This window comes from Stigmatopora argus, chromosome 9, assembly GCF_051989625.1.
Source record: "Stigmatopora argus isolate UIUO_Sarg chromosome 9, RoL_Sarg_1.0, whole genome shotgun sequence".
In the NCBI taxonomy this organism is placed as follows: domain Eukaryota; kingdom Metazoa; phylum Chordata; class Actinopteri; order Syngnathiformes; family Syngnathidae; genus Stigmatopora; species Stigmatopora argus.
In genome coordinates this window covers 15627149-15650946 of record NC_135395.1, presented here as the reverse complement: position 1 = coordinate 15650946, position 23798 = coordinate 15627149, and the positions used below count along the sequence as shown (strand labels likewise).

Here is a 23798-nt window from a genome sequence, read left to right as displayed (position 1 = left end):
AGGCAATATTCAAACTATGACAAAAAAAATCTATTTAAACACTAAGAAAGTCAATGGAAACCAAACAATCTACCAGTAAAATATTATTATTATTAAAAGACAGAAGAACAAAAAAATACATTGTTGCAGCAAATTTGCACTAGTTAGCCAAAGGAAGTTGAAAAACACAAAGTATTGTATTTTCCGCACTGTCAGGTGCACTTAAAACCCTTTCATTTTTGCAAAAGGCAACAGTGCGTGCTGTAATCCGTGTGTCCATATGTCTTAAACTATTCATTCATTTTCTGTTCCGCTCATCCTCACGAGTCACTGGGGTGCTAGGGACTACTTTAGGCAGTTGAGTGGGGGACACCCCGTGTGCGGTCGATTGGTCGCCGGTCTGTACCGGGACACCCAGTTGGTTGTCAGTCAATGCAGAGCACTTGGAGACAAACAACCATTTACTGCCCCTTACATATGGATCAAATTTGGTTAATCATGGCATTGCATTCCTTTTGTCATCGTTACATTTAGTGGATGCATAACACAACACCACTACTACTGCTGGGTCTGCTACTGCGCCTTAAAATGTGTTTTTTTCCTTCCTATGCATGTAAACAGTTCATAAATAGGCAATTTGTTGAAGGTGCACCTTTTACACTAATGCTCCTGAAATGGCGGAAAATACGGTACTTATCTACATTGTATTAAAACACAAGTACGTATTGAAATAAATAAACATGAGTCATAACTGTTATCCACTTGAAGCTCTCTCGCTGTTGGAGAGTGCGACCGACCATTACAGACTGTATCACCTTGACGTTTTGGGTTCCATTGTACAGTTATTGTACATATGAGTGATGAAATACTAATTAACTCATTCGTCCTTTTTTTCAGGAATCCTCCACAAGGGAAATGGGGAAAATGTTTTCCTCTCTCAGCAGCCCGCTGTTATTGCCACAGTTATGGGGAACGGATTCTACCGGAGCGTCCCTTGCGGGCCAAGCTGCAGTGGCACAGCCCGAGATCTGATGCTATATGCCCCTGTTGCACTTTCCAGTGGGCCTGATGGTTCTCTTTTTGTTGGAGACTTCAATTTCATCCGAAGAGTGCATCCAGATGGATACACCAGAACCATTTTGGAACTAAAGTGAGTTCTAAGAATTAGTTTAAGGATATGATTAAAAATAATCACGTTACAGTCACATGACCTTATGTCATGAAAACATGCATTACACGAGTTCGAATGGCTTTAGTTCCCCTTAAGAAATTTGTTTCGGTGTTGTGTCTTTGATTTAGGTTTGTCTCCATGGCGAAGCAGTGCATGTGCATTTCTAACTTCACACACTCTAATCTACTTCTTTGGGTAGAGTCTTTACTGTGAAATAATGTTTTGTGGTGGATTATGACAATATCACGCTGCGCTGGAGGCACTTAAATCTCTATTGCTCTATTTTCTCAGGAATAGCTTCCCAAATGAATTTCACAGTCATTTGTCCTGTAAAGTGTTCTTTCTTCTGATGTAACTTAAGTCATGTTTGCTGGTATTATTGCATTTCTTGCTAGTATGTCTGCTTCAGACTTTCATCAGAACTACATTTTATACTTCACTTTCCTGTGGGCAGAATTTGAAAACAGTTTCCTGCTTGGATTAATATTTAATATGAAACAATGTAGCCGCTTAAAACAACCCTAATCATACTTTATGGGCATGGAACTCACTTACTGTAACTTGTGACATTTTTGGGGGAGAATTGTGAGTCACACATTTGCTTTCTTCTCTCTCTCTTTCTCTCTCACTCTCTCTTTTTTTAATGCACTCCCATGGCTTGTTAATAGGAATCGGGACACCAGACACAGGTGAGAAGTGGCTGTTAACAACAATGACACACACATACAAAACAAAAATGGATTTCTTAGGATAAGAAAAAGACTCATTTAACACCAATTTATGTTTGGTTTTGCAAGTTGCACATGGAATGGTTAGCTTCCTATGGTAACGTTTTCATCCGGTAAAAGTGTTATCTCGTAATACATTGTATAGGAGGAGCAGAAGACTAAACATTCTTTAGTTAAGTAGTATTAATATGGCAAAACCTGAAAATGTACCTTTCATTAATGAATGTTTAGCCTTGAAAACAACATATAGTTAGAATTTCCAGGCCGACAGATCATCTGACAGGCAATTGTCGGCAAATGTCAGCCCAACAAAAGTAACATTGAAAACCATAATGCATGAAGCGTATTCTTCTGTAGGCACTTAAGATAGCCTTTCCTCTCCTTGGGGCTTTCTCCTTTACTTCCATGGTTGCCTTTTACGGGTTTGGAGCATATTTCGTTTTTATGCTACACTACTATTGTTCTCCCAAGTCAAATGTATTAATTATTCATGCATATTCAGCTCTCAAAGCCTTCCTCTCCACATGTTTCCCTGCAAAGTGTCGATCAGCAAGCAGTGTTTTTAAAGCAAGGTGTTCTCAGAGGATATACTCTGTGGAATGTACTCAGCGTTAAACCATAGACTGTTCTTTGCCTCAAAAGGAACACACGAGGGAAAGAAATCCTCTACTATATATATATATATATATATATATATATATATATATATATATATATATATATACATATACATATATATATATATATATATATATATATATATATATATATATATATATATATATATATATATATATATATATATATATAGCCTGCTAAACCTAGACATTCAAGATGACTGAGTCAATCAGCTTGGATAGCTGTTCTTTTTATGTAATATAGTATATATATATATACACACATACATACATACATACATACATACATACATACATACACACACACACACACACGCATATATATATATATATATATATATATATATATATATATATATATATATATATATATATATATATATATATATATATATATATATAAAACATAAATTAATGCAGAGTGATGTTTTTTTCAGCATGTAAGTTATTTATTTAAAAAAAAGACAGGCAAATCATTTGTAATAAGATCCGTGCGACTTTGAAACTCATTGAAATTTTTTTCTTCTTGGATCAGGTTTAAATTATGTATGTGCAATTCAGTGCAGAGTTCTCCAAACAGTTTTATGCTTAGTAATAGACTCAAATGACTGACATATCTCTGCATTTTTTATCATTTTTACTTTTTTACTTTTTCATTTATATATATATATATATATATATATATATATATATATATATATATATATATATATATATATATATATATTTTTTTTTTTAATTTACCATCAGCGCAAAGGATGTTGAGCTTGATACCATGGGGCAGGTTTCTCCTAAGAGCATTTAGATTACATTAGGGTATTGTATGAACGTTCCTTGATCCCAACAGTTACAACAACAACAACAACAGCAACAAAAACAATACAACACTCGGTATTGCATCAATGCTTTGTTTTTTTGGGGCAAGTTAGGCACAGTGTAATCCAGTTCAAAACAGTTCACACTGAAAAAAATGGAATTTGCCATGAATGATTTAATGCATATCATTATTGGGTAAAACATCATGACCGCAGGTTTAAATAGCACAAAGGCATGACATTAATTATGGGAATGTTCTTCATGTCCATTTGCAATATTTAATATTTTGGCTCCATGGAAGCAGGTGCTCAATTATGAGCTGAATTAAGGCAAGAAATTAAATAATTACTTCTTGTATAATGATTTCTCCAAGCGGCACACAATGATGTATGTAAATCAATTGGGACTGTAAACAGTAACATTGACAAATTATAGTTTTTATTTTATTTTGATTGATACTACGATGAAAATTAAGATTAAATTAACTCAATTTAAATCTGTGGAAAGCAGTTATGACTTCAACTTTTTGCGAAATCGCCATTGAAAGTAGATCCCAAAACAGATTCAGAAGATGAAAATAATATGCACAACAATATTTGTTAAGCAAAGAGAACATAGCCAAAACATGACTAGCTAGGGTCAACAAAAAACAGGACGACCGAGCTGGCAACCAAACAAAGGAAAAAGGCACAAACGGACAGAAAAAGTCAAAATAATGTTTATCAATTTCTACGCGGGTAACAAAGTACAACCAAAGCAGCACGACGAAACTCAGTAAACTCCGGAGACAAAATACAAAATTGATCAGAAAGGAAAAACAACTGTATGTAGGCAGGGAAACTCGAAGGAGACGTATGATGCATACAGCGATCCATAAATATGGGCCCCTAATGCACTACAAGTGTGTCGCTCAGCCCCGCCCATCCAGCTCAATCACAAACTGGAATGAGAGCGAACTTCGAGAACATGCATATATAACAGAACCTGCATCAGCAGATCGTAGCTGGAGCATTTTTGCAAAACTTAGTGAACGTTACTAATCTGCCTGCACATAACTGTCAAAAAGAGGCAAACTGAAACATTTTAAATGAAGTACCCAATGGTTATTATTGGAAGCCGCCACATGGAGTGAGTATGTGATGGTGATTTGGCACAACGGGTCGTTCTCATTTCTGTGTAAGGATGCCCCTTCCGACCAGCCCACCCACACACTGTGCTGTCGTACACTTCAGCAGAATGTACAATGCCATACCGAATGGATGACTCCCACCCGTAGTTACCCTTGCTGACAGGTTGTAGGAGGGCATATGGTGAGCTAACTTAGCTTTAAGAGCTCTCACTTTGTGTTTTTTTGAGTAATTGCAAGCTGGACCTGGTATTTATATTAAAATAGAAAATAAAAATGTGAAAAAATTGAAATTTCTCCCCATATTTTTTACAGACTCGCCACATTGACGTATCATTTTCTCAATTACAAAATGTACCTAGGCTATGAAAAATTGTGGGTTTCACTGTACTTGGTAAAAAGTATTGTATTTTTCTGTCCTCAATAGCACCAGCCCGGCCCATAAATACTACTTAGCTATGGACCCAATGGGAGAAGTTCTTTATGTATCGGACACGAGTAGTCGCAGAGTCTACAGGGTGAGGAACCTTGGTCAGCCAAAAGATCCGTCACGCAACATGGAGGTGGTAGCAGGGACAGGGGAGCAGTGTTTGCCCTTTGACCAGAACCATTGTGGAGAGGGCAGGAAGGCCACTGAAGCCGCACTCAATAACCCTCGAGGTAAGACCTTGTCACATTCTTATTAATTGTCTCACATGTTGTATTAATGCCAAGGTTATATTTTTGGCACTGAATCATATGTAATAATCAAGTAGGGAAGGGTGATGTGGCCTATATATAAAATCTTTGATTCCAGATTTTATTCCCAGACCTACTTTTAACCCCCTTAACTGTTTAAGTGACAATGAGAAAGCTAAGATTCCAGTCTTGTGGCACTTTTATCCTTCTGTTATGATTTTAAATGAGTAGTAGTTTGTCAATAGTAGAGATAAATATGAGCCAATAAGTCAAGGAAATTGATAGGATAGTTAATAATGATCCATGTTTTTATGTAGTGTGCAGTAATTCTCTTGACTAAAGGCTACAAAGGTATTAATGTAATGACTTGTGTTTGGACAACAACACCACACCTTTTACAGTGGTGATTATCTCTATTGCTTTTTCAATTGAAGTTTAAATGAGTGTTCTCATGTGTATAGTATAATACATTACTGGGTTAAAGATTGTACTGGGTGCTGCCAAAAGCATCAATTTGCATCTGGAGCAATCTGCCCTGTTGTCTTGAGCTAAAATAGATTGAGACGTTCCCCCTGCAGCTGCACATCATTCACGTACTAATGCCAGTAAAAAAAAATGATAAGAATGATTTCTCTCAGTAGAGGACTATATATTTTTGATTGATAGGTCAGTGTCATTGTGAATTGTTGCAACAATGATTTTGTCCTAAAACTACTTAAAGTTCTCTTTATGAGCCTGTTTTATGAAATGTTAACCAATTTTGTACATAAATGAATGGGACATAGTATAGAGCACTCTATGTTGTCCCACTAATGTGGCTATTATGTTAGTTTGCTTCTCTGAATGCCATATTTTTTCCTAACTTATTTTACTACTACTGCAAAAACGTATGATAATATATTTAAAGGATGTGATTAGGCCGTTGTTTGTGCAACTTTCAACATAGCTGTAACTAATTCCTCACATAAAAGTATTAGCATGCATAAAACGATAATATTATTTTTTATGTTTTCTTTTAATGCCTAACTGCTTTTTAAAATATTGTACAGGGAATGCCAAGTAAATGCGTTCCAATTGAGATTATCATCATTGTTTTATCGAAAAGCATTTACTTTATTTTCCACATTTATGTACAAGCTTGACATTTCAATTCAGGATTCAATTAAATTTCTACTCATTTGAGACATTAGTAAAATAAGATAATCAGCAGACGAAGGATTAACCTTCGGATGGATGTGTGCCCTTTCAATATTGCTCAGCCATTTGCCATCTCACCATGTATGTATTGATATGCACAAATATAACGAAAACATATTGAGAAAGACCGAGAGGTTATTACACTGAAAAGCATGAAATACAATAAAAAGAGAAACCTGTTTGCCGTTAATTGAGCTTGTTAAGGAGAGCCTATAATGCAAGTCCCGCCAGATTTTAAATGTAAAAAAGTTCAAGTTTGACAAAACAATTTCAATTACGGCTAAATGTGACATGTCGTATAGTATATCAGAGTTCAATTAATCACAATAATTTAATCAATTGTATTGTTGATTCAGAATCCCATTGTTGACAATAACACGAAAACATTGGACTGCTGTCAACATGTAAACTCGAGGGGAGAAAGATGCTTATGACTGCACAAACGTTTTGTTGCCCTTTAACCTTTAAAAAATAGAAGAAAAAAACATTAGTAAAGTTTTTGGAAGCAGCAGGGAGAAATAAACAACATTTCGGGCCTCAGTGGTTTTATTAGTAATTCAAATTTAACTTGCGAGACTTGCACTAATGCAATCCTTGTTAGGGTTAAAAAGAAAAAAAATTCTAAAAACGTTATTTAAATACGTCATCATCATCAATGCCTAATAATTTAGTTCGTTATCTTTTTTCTTAGGTCAGGTTGAATGACTTAAGAGGTTAAATTACAGAAAATAAACCCCTATTGGTGTACTTGATTAGATGGAATAAATTATGTAAATGGCCTACTAAAGACCTGGGTGCCATGGTGTGCTGTTTTTTTCTGTTTCCTCATTTTGCCTCAGGACAGAAAAACTTTTGGAGGCTATTTATGACTACCCTGGAAAATACAATCATAATCAGGTCGTTAATCCGGGAATTTCCATACTAGAGGATGGCCACAACAGGACTGAATTGGGTCCTTTTAGGTTGCATTTCTTTAAAAAGTATATGTTGCTAGGATGAAATCCTAATAATCACTGTTCTAAGTGCCCGAAAAATATCACAGATTGTCAAAATAATTATTTTCATAGTACATTTTTGGGTTTTAGATCTGAGGAGTCATAAGAGAGGACAAGATACGAAGATAAGAAAAAAATTGTAGCAGATCTCCTATTTAATTGACAGCTGATCTGACGCGTATAATGCTCATTATATGTGCTGGGTGCAGAACATTCTGTTTTCATTCCTTTATGCAGCAATGGAAAATTGCCTCCCAAGGCTGAGGTATTTTATACTCTTTGACTCGTTTCGCTTCACGGAGTCTTGTGTGGCCACTACGTTCTGACTAACCAGCTTAGGAAGGCTCTGGAGGGTTCTGCCCAAAGCCTCCTGGTACCTAGTCATCCATCTGCCACAGCCCACGCTCACACTCCCTTTTTTCTTCAGCTTTCAACCAATGATAATAAGTAATAGATTTGCTAGTGAAGTAGGTGTCTGTTTCATCCCTTTTTTTAGCTTCTTTTGATGAAAAGATGGCTGTCCTTGACTCTCAGGCATTGATCTAATCTTGTGTCCTCTGGTGGGATATTTTCCAAATGAGCGGCTCCCTTTCTTTTTCTGCACGTTCAAATATGTTTCGTGTACCATCAGTAGATCATCCATGTGCCTCATTGTTGACATAGCTGCACTAGGATTGCTCTCGCACGTGTGACAACATTGCAAACGCTTGCTACAATAATCCATAATTTAAATTAAGATCACAAGTCTGCGCCCCAAATAGCACACTGCTGCTGGGTCAAGTTTTCAACATAGTTAGCAACAAAAGCCTAGATTATCTTGTGTCCTCCAACACAAGAATGTGCGCTCTGAAGCATTGTTTAGAGTTGGCTACACATGTTCCTCTGCTGTCAAATAGCTCGGAAAATAAAAGGCCTTGCTCCATTTAAGATGGATCCCATGTCTGACATGAAAGAGAGACAATTCCTTTGAGATGCAACAGCATTGGCCCACATTGTTGCACTCTTCACGCACACAAAACAAGAAAGTGATTCATTTGTAGTGGATAAAAGCTGTGTACGTGTAAAATTAGCCACATCTGTGTTTGATGTGGAGACCAATGATTGCAACTCTGTGTACACATTTTCTTGCCGAGAGAGAATTTTTGGGGATATGACGTACGATTAATGCAAGTGATGTATTATGGTACACTTGATAGCAAAGCTCTAAAGAGTAGTTAGTTCATGTCTTATATGTTTGGTTGGTCGTGTGGTAAAGGTTTTTGTTTTTGTTTTGTTTAGGGTTGATAGTTTACGGTTCAGGGCATTGGTTTCATCACCCCGCAACTTGCTGTGTACTTTCTGTTCTAGCAAGAGCCATGAAGGCATAGCAAGAGACTTGACTTTAACCCAAGAGCGAAGCACTCTTGCCTGGCTTCAGTGACCTCTGCACTGCATAAATATTCCTCTAAATGAATTGAAAAATAAGGCAGACAGCATGTGTACATGTGTGTGGCATCTGCACGATAGTGCAAATATGGATGGAGTCAGTCGCCCCCATTGACCCACAGGGGGCAGACTAATGCCCTTATCAGAGTCTGACATGCTGCCTACACATTTTCCCTCTTGTCGTACTGACCCTTTTCTCTTTCCTTGTCTTTTTTTCTTTGAATCACACCTTCCTTTAAACTGACAAACACACACTGGGCATTATCTTTCTCACATCTGCAGCTTCTAGGCACACCACCAGAGTAATGATTCTGAATATTTTCTGATTAATGGCAACAGAAAAATAATTTTAAAATGAATACATTATAAAATAAGTCCAGCAACTGCAGACAGGCTTCATGTTGTTGTTCAGTATCTACCTTGTCAGGAGGGTTGAGATACTTTAAACAGCTTAGCAAAATGAAATAACCTAACACGTTGAAAAAAATCTAAATCAGGATCAAGCATCTGAAGCCTTTTGCAAGTGTGTGCATGACTATCAAATGCCAGAGCTGTGGGTACACAGCTGCAAACACATGTGATTGGAGATATTCATGAAGGTTCCTCTTTCCAATGGCAACACAAATCATTTCAACTTCGCATTGCCCACATGTTCCCCTTCCCAAAATGTATTTGCGGGTCGTTGCAGAGAAGCTACAACATTCCCTATGGTCATGTTGACTTTATAGCATCTGCTCCCTATTATAATGTGCTTATGCTTATAGCATTGTTATTCCGCTGCTGCCTCTCATGAGGTTTAATGCTGTGATTGACTCAACCGCCAGAGAATGATAGAAAGAGTGGATGAGTGGATTCGATTAATGGAGTGTAAGGGAAGAGAATAAGAGATTGAATGCAATCAAAAATAAAGATAATGTGAAGTCTTGGTGAATGGAAAAAAAATCTGTGAAGTAGATAGAGTGAAAAAGGTCATTGGCTTATACTAAATTTTGCAGAAAGCAGCAGCCTAACATCTCATCTGCATATTAAACTGGCCCTGTGGCAGCCTTATTTGGTTCAACTATCATTGTTCCTTCCAAAGGAACACTCCCTTGCAAAACGAGTGCATCTGATCAAACTAACAGCATTTTTTTTTTAGATGCAAGATTATCGTTGTGCTGGCGCGCAATTTTTAACAACCTCCTCTTGTATTTCATTTCACGATGACCGAGCTTTTGCCATTGCCGACAGCCATTCTTGCATTAATGATGCAGTCATGAATTAATCACACAGTTAAGGAAAACAGCAGTATGCCTTTTGATAATAATGACAACATTAGGTCAGACTAATTATTTACCGCAGTGTTTTTACCCCTGCTAATTATATATAAGGGATGTTGTTTTGTAGTAGAGACAATAGGAAGTCTTGTTTTTTTTTCTTTTTTAATAGAAATAAGGGTCTTCCAGTCGCAAAATCAGGATTAAGTGAACAACACCCAGCAAAGCCCACTGCACACAGACACATTGAGGACCTGTCAACCGAGTGTGCAATTGCAGGGATGTTGTCCATATTGTACTTTGTATATTTATTGCTGAATATGTCTCAGCCAGACAGTGCACAATGTTCGATGTGAGCATTTCTGACAGAAGTGGCGGAATATTAAAGTGATTCACTCACTCCAAAAATAAAAAACTAAAGAAAGGAAAACAAACAGCGTGCGGCTTTTAAGTGTAGTGCATTGAGATCCCTGAGCAAGTGGCTGTGAATAATCCATGTATGCTCACTGTAGAGTACATATCCTTAATACGAATCCCGAATTGACCTAAAGCACTTGACATGAAATTACTCGCTGTAGGGGAGTTTTTTTTTTTTATAGGGACATTGCACATTATTGATCCTCTATTCAGACACATCTAATAGGCATAAATAAGACATGTTATTGTAAAAATAATAAATTACATCCACAGTAGGTCCTTGATTACATCATGTGTCATGTCTCATTGAATTTGAATGATGTTCAAGCAAATAGAAAATGAGACATACCCATGATCATTGCCTTACTCTTGAAAAAGAAAAAAGAAAAAAATAACAGATGGATCATATGGTAAAAAAATCATCCTAACTGACCGTTTAAATGAGTGGTTCCATTGATAAATGTCTGTAAAGATTTTTAGATTTTTTTTTTCTGTGTACATACTTGTAGTTGAATGGATTGGATATGTAATAACGACTTGAGGTGTTGTGGTTTACACACTCGATTAAGTGTGAATGGTTGTCTTCCCTCCTAATAACATGCATGCCTAATAAACAGAACAAATTGATTAGGGGTTTAACACTTTAACTCTAAAGTTTCCCATTTATGTTTTTGTCCCAATCATTTTTATACCATTTGATATCTTTTTATTTGGGATAGCATTTTAATTTGTGTTAAAAAAATATATATTCCCAGAATGTCCTTTTCCAAGCTGTTATAGTTGATCATTTTCAGTCTGCCCTGCAAGCAGCTGAAGTCAACTGTCAAAAAATCGGACCCAGCATGGCATAATCCGTTTTCTAAAATACTAAAGAATCTCTCCCATTTATAAACTTGACAGGGTTTGACAGACTTTGTACATGAATCCACTAGTGACGCGCGTTCTCTCAGGCAGTCTCTTACTTATGATGGGTGGGTGTGTCAAATCATTGGCTCTGTCTAATCATTTCATTTACAAAGAGGTTGAAAAAGCAGATGTAATTCATTGACATACTGTAAGGATGATGAACTTCGATTAGATTGCACAACTCATTTTAACCCATGTTTTCCATTAAACAGTGGAAAAAATGCATTACCTCCAAAGGTCACCTTTGAAGAGCTTCATAAAAGCTGATAGCTACTTTTTCACAAGAGTAAGGAAGTGAGAGATTACAAAAGCACACTGTGTGTCTAATGAAGCCCACAGTCAATAAGAGATGGCTTAAGGCCAGCAGCTGAGTCAGTTTAACGTAGGTGCTACGATAGTCCCACTCTGAGGGCTTCCACTTTTTGTGACTGACAGTCTCCAGCTTTTAGTACCCTGGGCTCGACTCGACTCCTCCCACTGATAGGACACAGAGTTAGTTAGAGGAGTGTTGTTAAAAGGATGTCAGTGCGACAATGTCAGCGTGATCATGGGGAATGTGGCACGTGTGTCCCTTTAACTATTTGAGATGGCCATTGCTGGCAGCAGGCCTGTCAACCTCCACTGGGAGCCTGGCAAGCTGACAGGAGGAGTGGAGCTTTGCCAATGTGGCGGGAAATAAATTACATTTTCCTCGAGGTGGGTGCCCGACTCAACCTCGCTTGCTCGCACACACACAGTCGACAGGTGATGGTGTGATTAAGGCACCAGTGAACTTGTGCCCATACAGGTTGAAAGCTATCTGGATTCCTTAAACACACTGACAGAACGATGAATAAGTAGCTTGATGGTGGCAGACAAGCTATCCTTGGACGTTCAATTTCACCCGGGTAAGCTGGGAGAGGGTGGTGGTAAATGTAACTTTGTATTGAGGTCAAATGTTGTGACAGAATGGGTTGAAAGAGACAGTAAATGTCACTTGGGTGCCATTATCACTCACGGAACTTGCAGCCTTCACTGTCAAATCCTTGCTGGAGAAAAACATTCACTATTTGCTTTTCACTTAGTAGAAACACTTCATCCTTAGAAAAAAAAGCTACCTACAATCAGCTCCCGCTTTAATTCAAGCGTTTTACTTCTGAAAACATTTTTTCCTGAAATCTGATCATTTCCTTCCCTCTACTATTGCAGAGCATCTCTTATTGTGATGGTGCTCTTGGTAAAGAGCCTCTTTTCTAAGACCTCCCTGTGTTTGTTTGATGTTCCAAACAGTGCGACATAATCTGCAGACACTCCGCACTGATCCAACCCCCTCAGCTTTTCATGAAGCATTCTATAGTCCAAAGCCTTTCAATTGCTTTTATAATTGAGTTTGTCTGCTGCCTTTGTGATTGCTGAATCTCGTTTATATTATAAAAGAAGGAAATTACTGCCAAGGCGTATGTTGCTCACACACACCTACACATGCACACACCAATATTGTTTGTTTGGGTGCAAAAATAAAAAAAACATTTTCAAATCGCTCTCCATTTGTCACATCCCCATCCATACAGTATATAATACATCTCTTTAATAACCAGTTATTACAAAAATAACAGATTCCAATAATTAATTAACTCAGGTTCATATATTGACAAATGTCTAGGGATTGATAATTAGATGAGATACAGTGCATGATCCAGATTTAATTACAAAGACAGTGTCTGTTCTGAGGAGCTTGCATAAATACTTAATGAGAAGAAGTATGAATAATGATTGCTCTCCAAAGACCTACCAAAGATAAACAACTACCCATTTGGTTAACTTCGATTGATTTGTAGGGGGGTTACTCCAAATATTAAGAGCTATTAGTAACAAGATTTGCTTTTACATTTTGTTTTTCATGAATATATAAGTAGTTCAGTTCTTTGTTTCTAACTATGTACTGAATCAATTATCGAGATTACTTCATAGTTCAATGATTAATTCTACAGAGTAAATAGTATTAAACAGTATGCCCATTAGATAAATGAGACGGTAAGCTTGAACACTCACATGTAACGGCTGTGACAAAATCTGAGTCGTACCAATTATTTCAATACCGCAATATAACACATCAAATGTCTATCAATTTAGTCTTAATGAATTTAGACTTGATTAATCATGCCTAAAACATTTAAGTCTTAGCTCAGTGCACAATTTAGCTTCTACCAACAGGTTCGCTTCAGAATCAGACGTGAAACATTTTTAATCTAACATTTTAAAATCTGCTTGGACATAATAAATAAAACAAGATGCATGTTTGGGAAGTACAAATAGTGTGTTTATTGTTTGTACAAAATGAATTGTGCAGGTGGTATTGTCCATCTGTCTATGTGCACTTGTCAGTCACAGTTTGCGGAGAGGAACTGCAGGCCATAATCAACAATAGCTAGCATTATTTAGATGCAGTAATAATATTTCACTCCCTGTAATTAACACCCACTGTGGAGAGAAATATGGAAAGGCGGGTGAAATGACAAACTATTGCATTGATGGCAACAGTACTGTGAAATTATAGTGCACCTGCTGTTTTACAATGTTGTGAAATGTTGCAATTGCAAAAATAGTCGTAGATGCCATTGAGTCATTTAGATGTTGTACTAGTTGCAGTTTTCCATTCTGTTACTGTTTCCTGAAACCTCTAGTCGTCGTGTAAAGATACTTGAAAACTTGAATTTCAGGGATATACAGTGGCAGATAAATTCATTCATTCGTTCATCTTCCATGCCGCGCATCGTCGAAAGGGTTACGGGGGTTGCTGGAGCCTAACCCAGCTGACTTTGGGCGAAAGGCAGTCTACACCCTGGACTGGTAGCCAGTTGGTTTAAAGTGTGCTAGGTATTCAACAAACACCGATGATCGCTATTTTGGACACTATTACTGCACTGTAAAATATATAACACAACATATTTTGCTATTAATGTAGATACCCTATCCGTTATTTTTCACCATTCACCCTTTCCCTCGTAATCTCATGTGGCTCTCTTTACATATAGCTGTAATCAACACTGATGCCTTATTAAACAAAACCCTCTATTGCATTTATTAGATTAAATTGTACTGCTGTGCTACAGGAGGCTTAATAACAGACATGCTTTTGACAAGACTTTTGGGGAGTTCTGACTGTTCTGACTGAAAGAGATTGCTTAATTATAGCTATTACTCAACACGTCCTTATGTCTCTCCGCGATCTCTTCCTCCCCATTTAAATCTTATCTATTTTGCCTGTCTAAATTTCCACACCTCAGTCGCCACTTTTTTTTTTAACCTTTATCAGTACAGCTCATTCTGATCTTCATTTCTTTGATCGTACAATGCAATTGAAATTTTTTAGCCAAAGTTTAATCTGCCCTTTGATTTGAGATGTATCTCAAGTATTCTTGCTGGCAGCCTATACTTTTGATGGCTTGTGATAATCCATGGCCGGCACGGGTGGGTTGTAAATGCTCTTTACCCAGCTCTATTCACTATAGATGGAAATGTATTCTATATGAACCCAGCATGTGGCAGTTTAGGTAATGACGGTTTAAGGAACCAAGAAAATGATTCATTCATTCACTCATCTTCCATACCGCACAACCTCGAAAGGGTTGCGGGGGTTGCTGGAGGCTAAACCAACTGTCTTCGGGCGAAAGGCAGACAACCATTCACACTGCCACCGAGTGGGAATTGAACCCAGACTGCCCGCACCAAGTCAGAAGGAAGAAACACTACCCTATTGGGTGGCCCCAAGACAAATTATTCAAAATATAATTACAGATACAGACAAAAGAAAAAAATGCTGGTCATTCTGAATTTATTGATGTTCAAACATAGTCAATGCTTATTATCTTGGTAAATCAAAAGGAACAAGAAATTGAGATGAGAACGAATGGATTGTATCCTACATGTGTGAGAAATAATAATACATAGGAACCGAGATGTAGACAAAATCCATCCTCTCTTGTGCAGCATTTATGAGCTCAGAGATAAGGAGCAGTTTTGAGTAGAAATGCTGAATAGAGGGATGTGGTGAAAGTGAAAGGAAACATATGAAAAAGTGGACCCAGGGATAGAAAATGTGCAAATGTAAATGTGAGAAGGCTCAGACTCCACACAAGGTTCAGATGTTTCTTTTACATAATAGCATGTGGCAGGAGAAGAAATGGAGTAGGCAGTAAGAATGAAAAGAGCAGAAGAAAACAGTGGAGACTGCATTATTGAAGGTTCCAAGGCCACTGATTTGATCCACTTGTCAGAGACAGAAAAACAAAAGACAACAAAAGTTCTAGATGTGCATGGAAGCAGATTGGCTTACGGTGTTTTTTGGGTCAAGACTATTAAAGAGTGGGATGCAGGTATAAAGCCGCTGGGTGGTTTAATTTGTCTGTGTCGGAGGGAAGATAAAGGTGCTGGCAGAGCAACCTCTGCAGTTCACTTCTTGGCCTGTGGAGGAAGTGGTCTGACCCTGGCCCTGCATGTCCACTTGCCTTTTCCACCTGCACAATTTACGACCCAATGGTCCCGTCCAGGATTAAAGGCTTGAGGGCTCACGCAAATATGCTGCACACTGTTCTCATAAGTGGGATCTTGCACGTGTTGAGTAAAATGTGCTTTCGCTTGATCACATATGACAGAATGTGACTTGAATCGAGATTTTTTTTAAATGTTGTGAACAGGACATTATTACTGCATAATAGAGTCATTGGTAATCAAATTTAAGTATTTTAAAAATAATCGTGACAAGTTGGAATATTTCCAATTGAACATGCATATATTGTCAACTATAGAAACAATAAAACGTTATAATGCTATATAATATCAATTCCTTGTGCCATTTTTCCCCAATCCATAACTTACTGCATTCAATCTAATAAGGATTTTTTTTATGGGACCAACAGACCCAAAGTCCAAGTTTTTGCACCCTTTCATTTTATCTCACTCTTTGAACATAAAATGCAACTTGGTCAAAATGACATTTTTTAGGTGCAATTGAGGAAGGAATCTCTGGTTATAATGAATCATCTTAATTTTTGATCTCATTTCAAACAGCCACAAGATACAATTTTAAATAGAGACTCAATTATTGTGTTGTTTGCAATCATATGTAATATGTGTTCCTTAATGCAGTAGAAGAAAACATCACGATTTTCATATTTTCTAAGCTTTATTTTGCAATTAAATTTTCCCTAGTTCATTTAGCCTAAATGTGGAATGTCTCTGTCAAGTCCTTTGAGGCATGAGTATGATGAAGGCAGCTAGAAAACTCGCCATGACTTAATAGTAAACCATACACCAAATCTATTTTTAAACAGCTCAGCAGAGGCCAGCGTCCATTAGAGATGGCACCAAGGAACTATGAAATATGACTGATTGTTGCAGGTGTAGTGTGGGAGCAATCATGGCAAAGCCACAGAATAAGAGGTGAGGGTTGAGTCACAGAATATTGCTGAGGAGTTGAGTCAAAGGGCCAATTTTCAGTATGAAGATGAGAGCGGGTAAGGGTGAGGCTTGTGGGAAGGTCGCTCCTCATCCATTACATATGATTCATTGTCTGCTCTAACCTTTAATACTTTGACTTGCCTTGCTCTCACTTCCTGCTGCAGTGCAAGACTGCAAGGAGAGTTCAATGCACACATCAGGGTATGCAGGTATGGGGAAAAACATGCGCGCGTACTTGGTGGGTCAACATTTTTAATGTAAATTTGCAGGCATCAAATGTCAAAAGTTCACTGCAGCACCCTACTCACATCTAAATGTGACGAATAAGCTCTTCCTGCAGTTGTATTGTTCTAATCCCTTTAGTGGTCTTTGGGATGGAAATATAATTACATTTCTGCAGTGCAGTGTGTGTGATAAGACAGTCTCTAGCTGAGCTGAATGCCTAACTGAATTGGATGCCGCTCTCAAGTCCCCTCGTCTCTTGACTTTGCCCATCTTGTCCCTCACTCTCACCTTTCTAGTTTTTTTTACCCTCTACCCCCAATTTGCTTTTATTGTCCTCTTTCTATTCTCATCTTTGAAGCTAATTTTGCCTCTTTCCCACTTACCAGGAATTGCAGTGGATAAAAAGGGTGCAGTGTATTTTGTTGATGGCACCACTATTCAGAAGATTAATGAAAGGGGTTTCCTCTCCACTGTGATTGGCTCCAATGGACTGATGTCAACGCAACCGCTAAGCTGTGATGCACGTATGGATATCAGTCAGGTAAACTCCTAACTAATATATTGTACAAGTCATCTAATTGTGGAATTTGATCAAGTTGTACCGGCAGAGAGAGAGAGATACTAAAAATTGGCAAAGTCAAAAATATCTATTCTACCCCTATATTTATTAAGAATTATATTGATGATTCTTACAGCTTGTGTTAATATATGTTATTGAATTTACAATTCAACTTTTTTTGCATAGCAGCAAGGTAACAGAGGGTTGCGGGGTTAAATTTGCATTGGTGCTGGTGTTTCTGTGTGTTTATACCAATAAAGGGTGCCGTGAATTGGAGCATAACAGTCGCAACAATATCAAAGCCCTCGACTTAACAAGTAGCTGGTCGGTTATGTTAGACTGGAGAGAGCAGGCAGGAGAGAATAGAAACCGGACTGCATCTGAGCCAAAATAACCCAGTTTTAAATTGTTTTCTTCATATCAGGCAGTTGGATTTAAAAAAAGGCTGAGATTGATAAACTTCAAATGTCCAAATAGTAGCAGATAATCAGTTGATCACTAATGAGGGGTCCACATATATTTAATTTGCCACGTCATTTAATAGAGGTTGCCATTTTGACACAACAGGCACACACAGTGACAAAACTCTTACCTTGGAAAGTTGTTGCGTGCGTGCGATATTGTTGTTGTGTGAGAAAAGGAACCATTTTGAACAGAATTGCAGGAGCCTCAAGTGTCTCGTGAACAAAATAGTGCAACACACCCTCTTGTATTATGCATCTGTCTGCGTGAATCTACCAGTAGTCACATTTTTGTTTGTGTCTTCATATTTATGCCAGTACAAATATTGCATTTAGAATTGTTTTTAGTTTCTATTTATATTTCTTTACTTTCACTTGTAAACAAAAGGATTGAAAGAAAATGCATCTTGTAAAATTGTGTGTTTGTGTGCATGGGTGTGGGTGTGTATGTGAGCATCTGTGTGTGTGTGCGTGTATCTATGTGTGTGGGTCCGTGTGTGTGTGTGTGACAGTATCTGGTGAAGACCAAAGGCAACTAATTTGATCAGCCAGCCTTCAGATCACACTGCTGACTTGTGTCAGGCCTATTAGAGCTGTGGATGAATTATAGATGAAGTGCGATCTCTGCACGAACACACACACACACACACACACACGCACATGCACAGTGAGTTGTAAGTGCCTTGAGTGTGCGTATGACTCTTCAGGCCAGGTGACTCTCCAGAGATGCCATTGCATGTCTTAAAAGAGGCCAGCTCAATCCTCCTGTTAGTCATCATCCGCTACAGCACATCTGACCGTCATCATCCTCCATCTGTGTTTGCACTTGTAAACTGCAGTGACCTCAAACTCGCCGCAATATTGATCAAAACTTCTGTAGCTGTTTGACTTGTCCAACACGAACAAGCTAATTTATTCCAAATAAACAGCAGATTGTTGGCACGAGTTTTAGTGCAAAGTCAAACTGACTTTTGAATTAAAACACTTTGTTTTGTAAATGGTAGTATACAATTTGGGTGGGATGAAAGTGCTTTTTCTGCACACAGAGCAACACTACATGTTTTTTTAACGGGTTGTATTTTCGTTGAAGTTAAATTGTGATAGGGTGTTCACAAAATTTTAACACATTGCTTCTTTTTGACCAGGCAAAGTGCTAGTGTTATTTTTATTTTTATTTCTTAGTACCGGCATATGCGAAGGGCGAGAACTTAAGACAGAAGTGTGGAGGTGGTGGAGGCTCTATGTTCCACGGACGATGTCTACAACGGCAAAAAATAAGTTACAAGCATATGAGCAATTATTTATTATTATTATAACAGCTTTTCTCATTTCAAGTAGGAGGGCGAGATTGAAAACGTTAATATTTATTTCTCTGACGGAACGGTACCAGGTGGCTCGCGGACCGGTACTGGTCCCTGACAAAGTGGTTGAGGACCCCTGCCCTAGATGATGGGCATTATATAAAGATGGATAACATGGATTTTGGGTTTGAAATATTGGGTAAATCTTTTTTTACATATGTTTTTAGGCTTTGGAACTTTAAAAATAAAAATAAAATTAATAATTAAAATATATACATTCTTCACTGAGAATTTAGTGCTGGAACACAACAGTTTTGGGGGGCATCTTTACCGGATCAACTATTAGCAGATATACTCTTATTATTGATGAGTTAAATAAATGGGTAAAATTTATTTTCTTTCTTTTATTCAATTTAATTTCTGCCGTATAGACCTCAGCCTCAGAAAACAGAGCTAGAGTTTGTGTATTTTAGTTGTAGTTTGCAGCAATTCAAAGCCTTGTCTTTTAATATGGTTGCACTAAAATCACCTACAGCATCACATTTTATGTTAAAAGGAACTTACATGTCTGGCTTGTTGAGTTGAAACTTTCAGAAGAAAAAAAGATCAGCTAAACAGAAAGTGACACCAACTTTTCCGTATAGCGCTGTATTGCCTTTTGAGCTCTGTTTGACAGACATTGTTCAGGTTATTCTCTTTGCATTCAGTATGCAGTCACGTTCGCCTGCTCAAAGTTGTGTATCATGAGCAGAGATTTGTTGGGTGTCCTCTTTTTAACAAGACAGGATGAGCCCTCCTTGATTAATTTCTTTTCCCATTAAAATGGGATTTCAGACTGAAATCTTTTCTTTCTCATTTGACAGAGCCTATAATTGGACATGTCAATGGCAATTTAACATGATCCATTTATTTACCATTCCCTCTTCGGAGTCATCAAGCTCCTCTCTCATCCATTTGACAAATCTCCACAGACAAAGATCCCAGTTTGTGTTTTATTGTGTCTTTGCGTGTGATCTACTGCAGCTTTTTGTCTGTCTTTGACACCCACAGTGATAGAGCAAGCTGCTCTTGCTGCTTCATGATGTGGCGATCGAGGTTATTGGCTGACATTTGAATCACCACAGAAAGCGAGCAGTTGCGGCTGTTGAATAAATATGGGCAATGCTCCCTGCCTGATGTTGACCTTTGCTTGGATGGGAAGGACCAGGCAGCCTAATGCTATGTTATTTAGGAGATTACATTCCTATAACCTGTAACTGACACTTAAGGGTCAGTGCGAAGGCTGTTGTGTTCATGAATAATACTGTAAAACCGAAACTGTATGTCTATGGTATACAGGTGCGTTTGGAGTGGCCAACAGACTTGGCTATTAACCCTTTGGACAACTCCCTCTACATACTGGACAACAATATTGTGTTACAGGTACACACACACACACAAATGCATGCACACACAAACACACACACAGAAATAGTATAGAAAACGAACAGTCAGTTGATGTATTCTACATTGCATCATTTTTTTCCCACGGAGATGCTGAAAAAATGAATGATTTTTTTTTCAAACTGCCTTGTCATTTTATCTTTATTCAGTGAGCGATACGAGTAATGTAAAATGAATTGAAAACCCTACTCCCAGTGGAAGAAATGCTATCCTATATATAGCTGTCATTCATGAAGCTGTTCTTTTGTTTGTCACTCTTTTGGATATCAAAACATGTCAGCCAAAAGTAGATTGCCTTTCATGATAATATACATGTCGTGTCAGACAAGATGATCTCGAAAGAAACGTTGCACAACTTTGTCATGGTAAAATGTCAACAAGATTGGAACTATGGTTTTGAACATTACAGCTTGAGATCGCCTCTTGGGAAAAAAAGGTAGAAAATGTAGAAAAAACACTGTTACTTTTGACTAAAAAGTCAATCATCCATATTTGTCATTTAGCGTCCATCACATCAGCTGAAATTCTGAAATACTACTTTCTACCACACCGTTTCATGCCTAAAATGTTTTTTTGTAGGTATCAGAGACTCTTCAAGTGCGCATAGTCGCTGGTCGTCCTATTCACTGCCAGGTGCCAGGTATTGACCACCATTTAATGAGTCGAGCTGCAGTTCGGGCCACTTTGGAATCTGCCAAAGCCATCGCTGTTTCACACTTGGGTACCCTTTTCATCGCTGAAACTGATGAGAGACGCATCAATCGCATTCAACAGGTAACTTCCTCAATAAAACAATTCACTCAAATGTTCAATGTGTTGACAGCCTGCCCATTGAGCACTCAAAAAAAATTAAAATCCAAAGTATTGCTACAGTGATCACGCTGAGAAGTCCTTAATCCCCAAAAGAAAAATCCTTTATTAAATTGTTACTTTTTAAAATATATATATATTTTATTTTAAAGCTTGTTACCCTAATTCAGCCTTCTTAAAACCTAACACTTCCTTAAATTTAAGCACCAGCACCAACAAAGACACAGCCCGCCGGGCTCAATCAATAGTTCCAGGATACTGATCAAGCAGTGAAAAGGCTTCGGGTATCTTCGAAGGGGAAAACATCTGCCAGTATAGATCACTCAATGAATATTTTTGCTTCTGTTTCCTTTCACGCATTCTGTTTTATAAGTTGATACATGCAACAAAAAAAACAAGAAATTATCTTTCACAAGATATAAAAATTATCTTTCACACTATATACAAATTCTCTTTCACAAATGAATGAAACCATCTTATTAGTAATGTGATATCTATCAGATTGATATTTGTCCCATCTTACATTTATTTTACGATCTCAACTTCTCAATATTGCTCAATTCTTAGAAGGCAATATAGAATAAGATGAGGCCATCATCAGTACCATAAAAACAAATGTTTGCAATATGAGATAAACAATGGGAAATAGTACCTTCTAAGTGGGGAAAAACAATACAAATGTAACAAGATGATCTAATAAGCCTGCACTTATTGGTCAATTCATCAGGGCCATCTAAAAGAGCCAATTTCATGAAACAGCATCAACATTTCTATCTTCATTACTTTTATTAGAATTATCCCAGCTTTCTTATCTAACTGCCAGCCCATCGCAGGACACATTCGCCTTCGCCCACACATCCATACCTAAAGTATGCCCAATTTAGAGGGTTGTATTACCCTACCATGTGTGCCTTAATAATATTTGAGGAAGGTGGAGTAGACAAAAAACTGTAAAATTTTCTATACAGACTTCAAGAAGCCTTTGCTGCCTTCCCAAAGGCAAAAATAAGTCCAACACAACTTTTATATTAGATCTCGTTTATTGTGTCAGTGTCATAGTGCGTCATGCATTTCATTCTACAGTATAGTCTTCACAAGAGGAAGAGTAGGCGACATACCCCCCTGCAGGTTAAAAACGTTGGCACAGCTCCCCCGAACTACTTAGTCTTCTGCACAGATACAGGACTGCAAGATCACAGGATGTTTCTTCTCATCATACTCACAGAACACTGTGAGTGAACTGTGACAAGCATCAATTCTGAGCTCTTGTTCCATGTAAAAGGGAATCGTTTTGAAGCCTTAATCATTGTCAAGTCAGAACACATTTAAAATCAGCTGTGTCCCTTTTGAATCGAACACCTGCAGGCACTCTAGTTTTTGCATGGTCTAATGCAGGCACCAAATGTACGTAGTAGTAAATGAGTCTATTTATTTTGGATCAGTCTATTGGTTTATTATGCACAGGGATTTACAGACCCAATTGCAGCTCTTTTATCAGACATGTACTGTTCCTTGACACTTGCATCAGCTAAATAAATTATTGTCAACTCCAGAAATATTGGAACATTGAAAGCAATTCTCATCTTTCTAATCTATCTGAAACAATGGATTTTAACAAATAAAGTATAGAATGTTATACAAAGACCAAGTCGATTACCTGACCCAAATCCAAGATTTCAATCGCTGAAGAAAATACTATAAGAAAGAAAATATATCTCAAGGAAAAGCAAGAAGAGAAGACTACCATCTCCAGAGATTACTTATGATGTCTACGATATTTCATTCAGATTCTAAGAGCAATTCACAGAATGTATGCTAATACTCCTCATGGACCTGACTGTAAATGTATCAGCTTTGCTCTTCACAAAAACGATCTTTAAAAAAAAAAAATGATAACCATGCATGAAAACCCTTTTTAAGCCACCTAATGGTGTACTAGTGGTTCATTCGGCTGACATCGGTGTGGGTTCCCACTCATTGCTGTTGTGATTGTGGTTGCAAATGGTTGTCTGGCTTTAAGCCGTGTGTGTGTGTGCATGAATAACTGCCAACCAGTTTAGGATGTAGTCTGCATTTTCCCCGAACTCAGCTGGGATAAGCTCCCGCACCTCCTGACCAGGATAAGCAGTGTTGAAAATTCATGAATGTATGTTTTTGATTTTTAAGTTACTTTGGGTCGTGGGTGGTCTAAGATTGTTGCTGAAATGTTTAATCTTCGTTTGGTTTAC

General features: G+C 37.7%; 1 protein-coding gene across 1 annotated transcript in view; it reads left to right on the top strand.

The window, feature by feature from the left end:
- LOC144082296 (teneurin-1-like) overlaps positions 1 to 23798 on the top strand; it is a 138291-nt gene that overhangs the window by 94874 nt on the left and 19619 nt on the right. Inside the window, exons 20-25 of the mRNA XM_077609342.1 lie at positions 877 to 1129; positions 1819 to 1839; positions 4886 to 5118; positions 17383 to 17537; positions 20656 to 20739; positions 21340 to 21534. Of these exons, the coding sequence (XP_077465468.1) occupies positions 877 to 1129; positions 1819 to 1839; positions 4886 to 5118; positions 17383 to 17537; positions 20656 to 20739; positions 21340 to 21534 (941 nt within the window). The remainder of the gene's footprint in view (positions 1 to 876; positions 1130 to 1818; positions 1840 to 4885; positions 5119 to 17382; positions 17538 to 20655; positions 20740 to 21339; positions 21535 to 23798) is intronic.